The following is a 12,803-nucleotide window of genomic DNA, read 5'->3' as shown; positions in this document are numbered from 1 at the left end:
GCTTGACAAAGGGACCAGTTGGTCTTGAACGTTGCGACACGTTTAATACGTACATTATTTGTGTCGAAAGTAAACTGATGAATCTTATTGAAGATATAAGAATATTTTTATTTTTTTTGTAACTTTAGCTAACTTTTTTTGTGGTGAAAGAACAGCATTTCATATTTGCATATTTTATTGTGAAATGTAAGAAACAGTAGGTACCTTTAAGTATATCATTAGCAAAGTGAAAGTAGGTCAGTTGATTCATCTTTTGTACACAACAGTGCAAACTACGAATAGGAAAAGAGAAAGTGTGGGTCAGATGCCCTTACCATGATAGGTTGGTTTGCCTGAGGCACAGAGGGGAAGATCATATCATCCTCGTCATCCGTATCTGGAGGTGGGGGCCTGGGAGGTGTGGAGTCTGTCGGCAGGGGTGGGCGTGGTGGGGCACCATCTGTACACAAAAACATCACTAAATAAGTTACTCTGTTTTCGTGTAATGTGACATGTTACACAGAAATATATGGTTTGGACACAAAAACTTGCATTCCTACAAAACAATAAAATTATTAATTTACATATTCATCTACAAAAGATCCAGTATTCATTGTTAAAATAGAGGAAGAAATAAGAAATTACTTGTTTGAAAATGAACACAGAGAAGATGTTTCTAAGAATTTCTATAAGAGTTGCAATTGAAATAAGAGTTGAATTACACTAGACCACATACTTTAGAGTGACATACTGTATTTGACAACATTTACCATTACCAGTGAGAAAAATATATCAAAAACACAACCCAAGACTAATGAAGATACAAAAATATAGTAACAAAGTCACATAACTTTGATGAAATACCCAAAATTCAAAATGCACCATGCCAAAGTGAACACATACTTTACTGCTACATAATGATGGTGTGGATTTACATGATTACAGGACAAAAGTGTCTTAAAATCATATTCGTGCACATGCATCCATTGCTGTGAAGGAATATTAAACCCCGACAAATAGATTAAACTTTTACCATCAGTGATCCTGTCTTCCCTATACAGATTTTACACTTCTATATTATGAACAGGATGAGAGAGTTATTTTCAAAAATTGTGTATTAAAAATTGCAAGGTATTTGTAGTTAATTATATAATATACAAATTTCATTATATTATTTGAGTATACTTGGATAGGAATATTAAATATACCCAAATGATATCATCAATATGGACATTTGGAGGGTTTTTAACCCTTTTACCACTGTAGACCATAATGGACTCATCCAGATGAATGTACGTTAGAGTCTAATCAAGTTACCTAGGGGTGAAAGGGTAAATCAAGGATGCAAAAATTCCAGAAAACTAATAGTCACTTATGTATGTTCAGAAATAATCTCCATATAAGTGGTAGTTCCCGAAGATTTGTTAACATTCTGTTATAGGTATCTGGGATTACCTTCTATATTCTGTGGTGATTTGGTGTTCCCTATATTTACATTTTACTTCAGTAATGCGATTTCAATACAGTAGATATAAAAGTCAAATGTATAAATATGAAATTGCATCGACATACTTACGACAAAAATGCAAAAATAAAAGGTTAATAAAAAGCTTTAGTACTGTAGCTTGAAAGCATAATGAAATCTGGTCCAAAAATGTGATTATATATATAATGGTTTAATTCACTGGTTACATAAACGTGTGGTGTAAAATCTGGGGTTTGTTTAGGAGGCTCTAGTTAAGTGTTTTATTATTACAAGTTATGAGAGATAGGGATTGAACCCAGGACCTCTGGCTTACTAGTCGTACGCTCAATCGATCGAGCTAAAGATAAGTTCTCTATAGCCGAGCGATATATTGCGGCTTAGTGTTTACTAGGGTTACAGGTACTTTAAATATTGCTGGTATAAACTCCTGGTGTGAATATTCACAAAATAATCTATATAAAAAGTTCAGTATTAATTATCAAAATAAGGTAATTCCTTTGCATAAAAAATGTATATATCTGTGTAAAATGAAAAAAAAAAAATATATATAATATACTTGGCATATTATATAGTGTATAGTATTATAAAATCTTTTGTTAAAAAGCACCAGTGAGTATCACCAGGGAAACACAGGTAACCACTTCGCATGTAAGGGGAAGTGTTACTTCTACCTAGGGGGAAAGCACCTGCAAATAGAGGGAACCATATAAAAAAAATGTAATTTACAGTTCTTGGTCTAAATAAATTTAGACTTGTATAGTTTCAAGTGTGCAAATTACATTCTTTTCCATGATTTCCTTCAAGACTAAGTACATCATAAATGTTTCTTTTACGAATACCAGGTAAATGACTTCAAAGGTTTAAAAAATGGATCAAGCTTTAGTTGTTTCCCTTGAAAGTTTTAACTGGCACAGCAAAAAAATGAGGTAAAATTATCACTATCGCATTGCACCCATGATAAACACGGAGAGCCTAGAATTTAAGAAAGATAGGTATATATGCATACCCAAGTCCAAAATTCTGACTTTGACCCTATATCTTCCAACAGATTTTCCCTCTCTGGAAACTATTGTATGGCTTTATCTATAGTTGCCCGTTCTATAATTGGACTGATATACATGTACTGTAAATATGAAATCGGGAAGATAGTCCAATCTTGCGTCATTCAGCATCAGAATCCGGACAGTGATACAGAACTGCCCCAGGGATTTTCCTTTTAATTTTGCTGTGGGAACTGACCCTGAAATCTCAATGTCAGGTCGATTTAGGGATGGGTCTGTATAAAAGGATAAAGACACAAATTAAGGGACTACAAAGTACATCATTAAATTTCCTGTGATATAAACACCTAATAGTAGTGGAACTTTGAAATTAGCCAAAAAATTGCAAGATCGCTGTATCTTTGGGAATGGATCCAGGAATCCATTCGCAAATGTAAGAATCCCTGTGCTCCAAAATTTGTGTCTGACAGTCCCAATTAGGAGAAAGATCAGCGATTCCCTGGGAATGTCAATAAAATTCTTAAAGAGGAAAATCCCTGTTCCCTGCGTTTGTTTTGTACAGAAGCCATCTATTTTCTTTCGCATATACAGGTACCCAGACTCTGTAGATTATATGGAGGTTTAAATATTGGTGGGATCTATGTTCCCATAGTGCTCATATGTCACCTGGGTGAAAGATGAGAGCATTAAGGATCTCTGGGGATTTGTCAGAGCGGTCGATAGGGTAGACACCTGAAATGGAGTCATATTTATGTAAGATGTATCAGTTATCTCCCTTTACTGACTCTTATTGTGACATACCAGTTACCTCCCTTTACTGCCTGACTCCACAAGAAGTTATGTCTTTTTTCATAAACATCATCAAAATCATTCCTATTTCCACTGATAATCATCAAACAGATATCATTACATCTATCATGTTCTTTTGAGGAAAACACTGTAACATTCATTGAAATCAAAGTAAATGTAAATAAAATGAAAAATTTAAATGATATGGTTCATCAAGTTTTTAAAACTTATATCACTAGCTGTTACAATGTAGGTGTACATAAACAAAATTGATTGACGGCTGTTATTATGGTTTTAATACTTTTAAAAATTAAGGATACAATAAAGGTGTACCGGTATACAGATTTTGGGAAAGGTGACATACAGATATGGGACAGGTTTAGTATTTTGCAGAATTGAAAAAAACAACATACTTCTTACTGTATATAAAATTTAAGTACTGTACAATATATATTTTTACAAAAAAAAAAACAGAAAAAAAAGTTAAAAACATCAAAACTAATCTTAGGTGCCATCATTGGTTAGGTATACATATAGTGTAGATTTGTAGGAAACTATTGAGTTTTAATATAAAATTACAGATTCAGTAAAAATATATACATATCAAATGAAATTACTGGGGAAAAAAATGTTATTTTTTTACTTTGAGGATGATTACAATAGGCCATATGGAGTAGGTATGTGTATGATGGAGGATTTGAAGGGTAACGAATGGGCAGTGCTCTTCACCAATCAACAGTGAGATACAAGACATTATTAGGTGGTGCATCACGGTCACCTGATCTGTTGTAGGGAGATGCGGCCGATCTGTTGGCCAGCGCATTACGAAGTTCTGAAACATGCACATACTACATACTGTAAACATTGGCTCATGTAAACATCAAAATATGTTAAGACTACACACCAAGACGTAAACATTCAGCTAAAGTACTCATTCCCATCTGAAACGTGATGTCAAGCCAAGGAGCTATGAATGCTATATCTAAACACATTCAAACAGATACAACATTCAAACAAACAGATAGTGGGGTTTTCGATATGACAAGCTGTTTTAATTTTACCGATGTTAACAATTTTTATTGACAAATTAAAACAAAGTTTGTAATTTTTGGTACATACCACTGATGTCTTTATATGTTTGATAAATCATTTTGCCGTTTAGCATTTCATCTCAAAATGAATTGGAAATTATCGGCGTTCCCATCACAAGATGGCAAGCCGATTATTGAGAACAGTTTCAAAACTAAATTCCAGAAAATAAATACATTTCCATAACATACATAATTTATGTAAACTTGTAATAAACTCTCAAGCTTGCATAGCAAATCAGGGCCTGCATTCATAATGCTGTTCTGATGCTCATACTGAGATTCTGTGCTCAATTGTGTTCCTAATTCAAGAAAATTAATGTACTTTTTAGAATATCCCATTATTTGATATCTGGTAGGTATTTCGGGTGGTGCAGTGGATAGCACACTTGCCTTTCACCAAGGCGGCTGGGGTTCGATTCCCCGATCGGATGTGAAAAGGTATGGGGTCACCTGCCCGACCACGTGGGTTTTCTCCGGGTACTCCGGTTTCCTCCAACAACAAGACCCCCCTCCCCGCCCCACGCGCTAACATCCTTGGCAAAAAGAGTGATTAATATAAGTTGAAATAACTTGTTTCATAATGATTGTAAAATAAATAAAGTTTATATTAGTAGGTATTTAACTTGTCAAAGAGAACCGTCCGTGTGTTGAATGTTTTAGGATCCCATTAAAGACCTTGGTGAGCTACACTATAGGTGGTCTGAGCATACATAATTGGAGTTTGAGCATGAGAGTAGTTTTATGAATACATGCTCAGGTATACACAGTATCAACAAGACTGCTGATCAGGTAGCTGTACTGCATGCTTTCTGTGAAAAAATACAACCAAACAATAAACATACTAGTTTGTAACTAAATCAAGATGCATGAAGATGCAATTATCAAAAACTATATCAGATGGAAAATGAAAAGTTTTGAAAGTTCAGAGTGTGGTAAGCATTAGGTTTATGCATAGAGAGAATATAGAATGAAATCGGACGGAAAAGAAATATTTACAGGAACGTTAAAACAACACAAATTGGAGCTTTGGAAAACTGAAAAAAAGGTAGAAAACATTAAGATTTTCAGTCTACTATCAAGTAAGAGAGAGAAAATAGGCAAAGAAAAAACATGTAAAGGGAGGTTGAGAACAGAATAACAGAGGAACAAAGGAAAGACTGACAGACAGAAGTATAAGCCAGACAAAAGAATAATAGAAATTTAAACCCTGATGTCATGACAACACAATGAGGCAGATTCCCTTCACCTTGCTTCTACAACATTGGCTAAACCATTCCCCTGCCATTACATAAATCGACCTGTATTTTGTAACAAGTTCATCTACAGAGAAGCCAAACCCGGCTCCATAAACAACCTTAACAGTCAGATATCTCCAATCACACAGATTTTACCACATTTCATAAAATGTCATTGTCAGTAAGTTATCGCAACATCTTTCCAAAAATTACAGGAATTTGGTCTCGGATATATATTCTTACTTCATTTCAGAAACCAATGATTATAGTCCTACATAATGTCCAGAACAAAGTGAAAGTCACTAAGTGAATGCAACACGACTCAAGATTGACACTTCAAAATTGGGATTTTGATGCTTGAGAACTTTCACTAATACTAATCAATAATCATAATTGACAAGAGATCCCAGAGGGATCTTTGCTTACCTTGGGGCTTCTTCTAAGCTAGACTTTTTGTTCTGATGAGTACTTCTTGAGAATTTATGGTACCTGGTACAACTAACTTGATATGCAAAATCTAAGATGGCTGCTTGGCTAACATTTTGTTTTCTGATCCCTTCAAGTCTAAAGCAGGCACAACTAGGAACTAAGTGGGACAGTAAGATCCCTTTAGTACCAAGGTAGTTCCAGAGAAATAGTGTTAACAAACTTTACACTAAAAATCCAAGATGGCTACCTGGTAGACATTTTGTATTTCAATCGTTCTCATTTAAGCATGTACAGGTTTTGATTATGGAGATCCCAAGTTTAAGGTAGTTTTCCAAGAAATAGCAATAACAAACCAGACAGAGTGAGTCAACACATAACAAAAATTGAGTTGAGTAGTCAACCATCTGATGACGAGGGTTAAAAACGTATTTTTCTGGAATGTTTGGAGAGGGAAGAGATTCCATGTTGAACAGTCAAACAATGATTCTATCTACACATATAAGTTATCCATAAATTATTCCACACAAACTTTACGGGCTAACAGAGATAAAAACTTTACGACACTGACAGGAATAAAAACTGCTTTGTGAGTTTGGAGAAATCTGACATTTTCTATCAACCAGGCAAACAGGGAGGAAAGAACGCTTTATTAGTACAGGTGGAAAATGCACAAGATTTCCTGAAACAAATCCAAAACCAATATCAATCCATTATAAAGAGAAAATTGTCCACGAAAACCTCTGCCATAGTAGCCGAAGGGGTCCTGAGGGGGTGGGGGCACCGGGGGTGGGGGTGCCGGGGCCGCAAACTGGCCCGGGTATGCCTCCTGTTGTCTCATCGTGGCTGAAAGGTCAAACATTAAGGTCAAAGGTGCCTGCTACGTAATATTGTAGATACATTGTAACAACAATTTATAACAGGATTACCATGTTATTCAGTGAACAAACCCAAGTCATGTTTCACACATGAATTCATGTAATTTGACTTAATATTGTGACGTCATATAACTAATTGACATTATAGGCTTCAACATTATATTTTGACTTAACAATGGAGAGAATAGATAGAGCTAAGATGGTAGAATTTTAGACTTTGAAAAATAATAATTACTTATCATGTTACGACGTCATAAAATGGTAATAATACACGAGTTCATACATAAAATACATGACGCGATGAATGTAGTCGCTGTTTAATACATTAATCATGTGATAAAAAATAATGTTGTCAACATAAGGATAAAGACTATAAACAACAGTATATACTCAGTCTTAAATGGACTCTGTAAAGTTGGGTTGGTTTTCTTTTTTGGGGGGTTGAAATCACCAATTTGTTCTAACATAGATAATGTATAACGAGCACAAAACAGTGTACCGAAATCACAAGCATTGTTTCTTATTCTTACTCATGATGCTGTAATAAAAAAAATCTTTTAACACCATCACACACATACGCTTAACAGTTTGCTAATTTATTCACATCAAGAAATGGAAATAAAACAAAGATAAGTGAGAAAAAGAATCTTTTTTTTTTTATATAAATTTAAAACATTATTGAAACTCTGAGAAGTCTGAAATATTGCATAAATCTTGAAATTCAACAATACAGTATTCTGATTTAGTGGTGAGTATTATCTAGTATGTATTTTATTTTTGTCTCCGACCTCAGTCTCAGATATAGCATTAACCAATATTGATTGTTGTAGCATTTCTATGACAACACATTCATATATATGTACTATATAATTATGATACGTTATATATAGATTTTCTAATTGCCGCCAGGACTCGTAGAACTAATACAACACTAACATGTAGTTTAACTAATGTTCAACACAAAAAGCCGTTCTAACTACTGAAGGTATAATACAGATGCAAGTTATGTTTATTTATATTTGCAAATAATCAAAATACGAGACACCACTTTTACCAGTATATGTGTAGTAATTCTTGTATTTTTAATGTAAATGCAACATTTAATATTTGTAAATACTGCCATTTCCATATAATTTTACACACAATATTGACTGAGAATCGAAGTGTATAGTAACTCACACTGCTGATAGCTTCGCTCTATGAAAGGCAACAAAATAATTAAAACATATTGGCATTAAATTTGCTGCAGAGTTTGTAACAGAATAAACATTATAACAATAACACATTCACACACTGCAGGACCTCATCAATCCAGACTTAAAATGTCCACAAAAAGGACTATCTGAATACTTTATAGAATTATTTAAGTGACAATTTTAACTTTGGAAATTTTACCAAACTGTCTGGATTAGTGAGTCTACACTGAAAGAATTTCTAATTTATCTATCCATGAATTGAACAGAATTTTGTTTACCGGTAAGTAAAACATGAAACTACAGTTAGAGAATTCTACTGACAGTATTAATTGTGTTGAGGTATTAATAATATCAGGTAATTTAAAGATACGTCATATCAAAAAGAAAACACCATAATTATTGCAAGGACATATTGAGAAAATACAATGACTATTTTAAAATCAGAAAGGGAAACAAATAAACTACTGGAAAAAGAAATTAACAAAAAACTAAAATACTTAGGTAAACAAAAATTGCTATGTATATAATGAAGTTGGGACGAAAAACATAAATGTGACAAGTGATTAAACCAAACAGGTGATGAAATGTCGGGGGAAGGTGAAAAGAATTGTGGGATAGGTTGTTCTTGGTGTACCTTCAGGGTGCGGCATCATGTGAGATCCATCTGCAAACTGATCTGGAACTGTGGGAAAACAGGACAAGCAGACGTACAGATATAGGTTCCCATCATACAACATTCAAGATGGATGAATCAAATGAAGGATTTGTCTTGACATATACTTAACACTTATATATATATATACACACACACATGAGTATACAGGTTCCCATCAAACAACATTCAAGATGGATGAAAAACATGGATTCTTCTTGTGTACGTTTGTATGATATATATATTTAGTAGCAGTGATACAAGTAATTACAGATAATACATTGCTATGATTTAAATTTGTACCGACAGGAAACAAAACGACAATATCACAAAAAACTGAAGTATCATAAGCGCACAATGACCATTACAGAAACGTATACACAGTGTGTGACGTATGTGACATATAAATAAAACAATGAACAATACCGTAAAGTTTGTAGTAATTCTGTTTTAGCAATCCAAGTTTTAAAGATTAATATATTTATCAACCAATATAAATTGTCAAAATTAATATTAAATGTAACAAAATCACAACACAACATGCTGATATTGATTGTCAGTTCCCCTACCCCAAACGTTTACCCGTTCGACCACAGATCATGCAACAATACAAAAAAAAAATCTCTCGGTCACATTCCAACAGACAAAGCAGTGTTTAGGGACAATTAATACTGTTAGTTTGACATTGACTTTGGTTTTTATTCTTCACTGTACACCTAGATGCCTAATTTAACCAAACGTTTCCAAACGCTCTTTTCCAATTTATCCAATTTTATCATGCAAACACACTCACAAAACCTTTCACAGAAATCAGTGATTTTTCATTTATCTTAATTTAACTGAACTTTTTACCATTTTGATTTTGTTCATTAAAATAGAACATATCAAAATGGAAGAAGCTGAAAAAAAATTCCTGCCATAATGTTTCATGTAAGGTTAAAATTGCTGGCTCCAATCAAACTTCAGCAATTTTTTCAAATTAACCTAGTTCAAACTTAGCAGTATTTTTCCTGTTGATGTTTTTTTCCTGGTGCTGAAAAATCCCAGAATGTAACAGTTCAAGTCTTAATTTCTTTATTTAAATATTTCAGAAAATATCACTGATTCAAGCTTTATCTTTGTCATTTAGCTGATGAACTTGCGACATATTGCGTATAATTGTTAACATTAAATTCTACAAATAAGTTACAGTACATTTGTTGACATTTACATTAAGAATTAAATTGTTGACATTACATATCAGTATTAGTTACACAAAATTTGCTAAAATCACATTCAGAAATTGTTAAACAATATTTGTTGACATTACATGCTTAGAAGAGTTACAATTTATCAACATCATATATTCAGAATTAGTTACACAGTCTGTGCTGACATTGCATGCTTCAAATGGGGAGCCCTTCAAATTAGTTAGACTCTTTATGTTGACATAGCATATTCAGATAAGTTTCACTACATTTGTTGATATTACACATTCGGAATCAGTTACATTATACTTGTTGACATTACTTGTTTAGAATCAGTTACATTATACTTGTTGACATTCCATGTTTAGAATCAGTTACATTATATATATTTGTTGACATGACATGTTTGAAATTATTTACATTATAAATATTTGATGACATGATATATTTAGAATCAGTTACATTATATTTGTTGATATTACTTGTTTAGAATCAGTTACATTATATTTGTTGACATTACTTGTTTAGAATCAGTTACATTATACTTGTTGACATTACATGTTTAGAATCAGTTACATTATATATATTTGTTGACATGACATGTTTGAAATTAGTTACATTATAAATATTTGTTGACATGATATATTTAGAATCAGTTACATTATACTTGTTGACATTACATGTTTAGAATTAGTTACATTATACTTGTTGACACTACATGTTTAGAATCAGTTACATTATATTTGTTGACATTACATGTTTAGAATCAGTTACATTATACTTGTTGACATAACATGTTTAAAATCAGTTACATTATACTTGTTGACATTACATGTTTAGAATCAGTTACATTATATTTGTTGACATTACATGTTTAGAATCAGTTACATTATACTTGTTGACGTTACATGTTTAGAATCAATTACATTATACATGCTGACATTTAGTCACGATCATTCTCTGTCACATGTAGGGAGGGATGCTGCTGTTTTATTTTTAATACTTCATCATGATTTTATCATTCACCTGATTTGAATTTTTCAAAGTGAAACTTCATCAGAACAATTTCTGTCTTTTGATAGATATATTTTAATATTATTCTACACAATGGTGATGCGGTAAAATTTGATAAAATGTACTCATTTATGAAATAGTTTCATTTCTTAGTGCCAATTTTGGTTCCAGTTCCGGAAACAATAGCATACATTGTTACTGAAAAATATATATTGATACATCATCAACGCAATCAAAGCCTGCGATACATCAACACAATGAGACATCAATGACGGCCCCACATCATAGCGGGTCAGAGACTGCTTTATATTAATCTGACAATGATAAAACTTTCTGAATAGGCTGTTTTACAACCTCAGCTGTAAAGATTGATTTTCCAACTACATTTATTACATTCATGTGCATTATCGTAAAATATATTTTAAAATCAACACTGAAAACACATTTAATTAGATTGGAATGTTAGAGCACTAAGTACCGTTAATCTCCTGTTAATTGACATTGATCGTTAACCTCGGTTTCAGATTTTCAGCACACACGTGAGGTTTTATATGGAGGGTCCGGAAATATAACACAAATCATGGGGTTCACTCAACTAAAACCATGCGAGGCGTCATTACAACTGCTACCTCTAGCCATGATATCTCTACTCGGAGGTCTATCTACGACTACGGGGCTATAGGTGGCGCTAGTCGGACCGTAAGCGGAGGCTGGCGGCCTGCCCAGGTTGAATATCTCGCTAAATTCCTGGGAAGGCCAGATTGGCGGTGGTGGCAGCGGTGGTATGGAATGGTCTACAGGTGTAAACAAACTCTCGTTATAGGTATACAACACAACAGGTACACCAAATACAGGTGTAAACAAACTCTAGTTATAGGTATACAACACAACAGGTACACAATATACAGGTGTAAACAAACTCTCATTATAGGTATACAACACAACAGGTACACCATATACGGGTGTAAACAAACTCTCGTTATAGGGATACAACACAACAGGTACACCATATACAGGTGTAAACAAACTCTCATTATAGGTATACAACACAACAGGTACACCATATACAGGTGTCAACAAACTCTCGTTATAGGTATACAACACAACAGGTACACCATATACAGGTGTAAACAAACTCTAGGTAAAGGTATATACAACACAACAGGTACACCATATACAAGTGTAAATAAACTCTCATTATAGGTATACAACACAACAGGTACACCAAATTCATGTAGGCACAACACAACTGGTACACCATATACATGAAGGCACACCACAACTGGTACACCATACACAGGTACGCATATCATAATTGGTACACCATACACAGGTACACATCACAACTGGTACACCATACACCGGTACACATCACAACTAGTACACCACACACAGGTACATATCATAACTGGTACACCATACACAGGTACACATCACAACTAGTACACCATACTCAGGTACATATCATAGCTGGTACCCCATACACAGGTATATATCACAACTAGTACACCATACACAGGTATATATAACAACTAGTACACCATACACAGGTATATATAACAACTAGTACACCATACACAGGTATATATCACAACTAGTACACCATACACAGGGGCATATCATAGCGGGTACACCATACACAGGTATATATCATAGCTGGTACACCATACACAGGTATATATAACAACTAGTACACCATACACAGGTATATATAACAACTAGTACACCATACACAGGTACATATCATAGCTGGTACACCATACACAGGTACACATCACAACTGGTACACCATCCACAGGTATGCATATCATAATGTTTATACCATACACAGGTATGCATATCACAACTCGTACATCATAAACAATTACA

The 12,803-nt window shown here is 33.7% G+C and overlaps 1 protein-coding gene across 19 annotated transcripts in view; it reads right to left on the bottom strand.

Annotated features, from left to right (window-relative positions):
• LOC110462068 (vinculin-like) overlaps positions 1 to 12,803 on the bottom strand; it is a 66,663-nt gene that overhangs the window by 14,789 nt on the left and 39,071 nt on the right. For 3 of the 19 annotated variants that reach the window (XM_021515852.1, XM_021515849.1, XM_021515853.1), the window contains exons 17-21: positions 11,564 to 11,728; positions 8,716 to 8,763; positions 8,065 to 8,082; positions 6,749 to 6,853; positions 315 to 439 (exon numbers count right to left, since the gene is read on the bottom strand). In XM_021515852.1, the coding sequence (XP_021371527.1) occupies positions 315 to 439; positions 6,749 to 6,853; positions 8,065 to 8,082; positions 8,716 to 8,763; positions 11,564 to 11,728 (461 nt within the window). Of the gene's footprint in view, positions 1 to 314; positions 440 to 3,132; positions 3,199 to 4,033; positions 4,088 to 6,748; positions 6,854 to 8,064; positions 8,083 to 8,715; positions 8,764 to 11,563; positions 11,729 to 12,803 lie in introns of all 19 variants that reach the window. The other 16 variants (XM_021515850.1, XM_021515856.1, XM_021515851.1 and 13 more) reach the window with 16 other exon arrangements.

Source organism: Mizuhopecten yessoensis, unplaced genomic scaffold (assembly GCF_002113885.1).
Source record: "Mizuhopecten yessoensis strain PY_sf001 unplaced genomic scaffold, ASM211388v2 scaffold10745, whole genome shotgun sequence".
In the NCBI taxonomy this organism is placed as follows: domain Eukaryota; kingdom Metazoa; phylum Mollusca; class Bivalvia; order Pectinida; family Pectinidae; genus Mizuhopecten; species Mizuhopecten yessoensis.
This window is presented reverse-complemented; position numbering and strand designations above follow the sequence as displayed.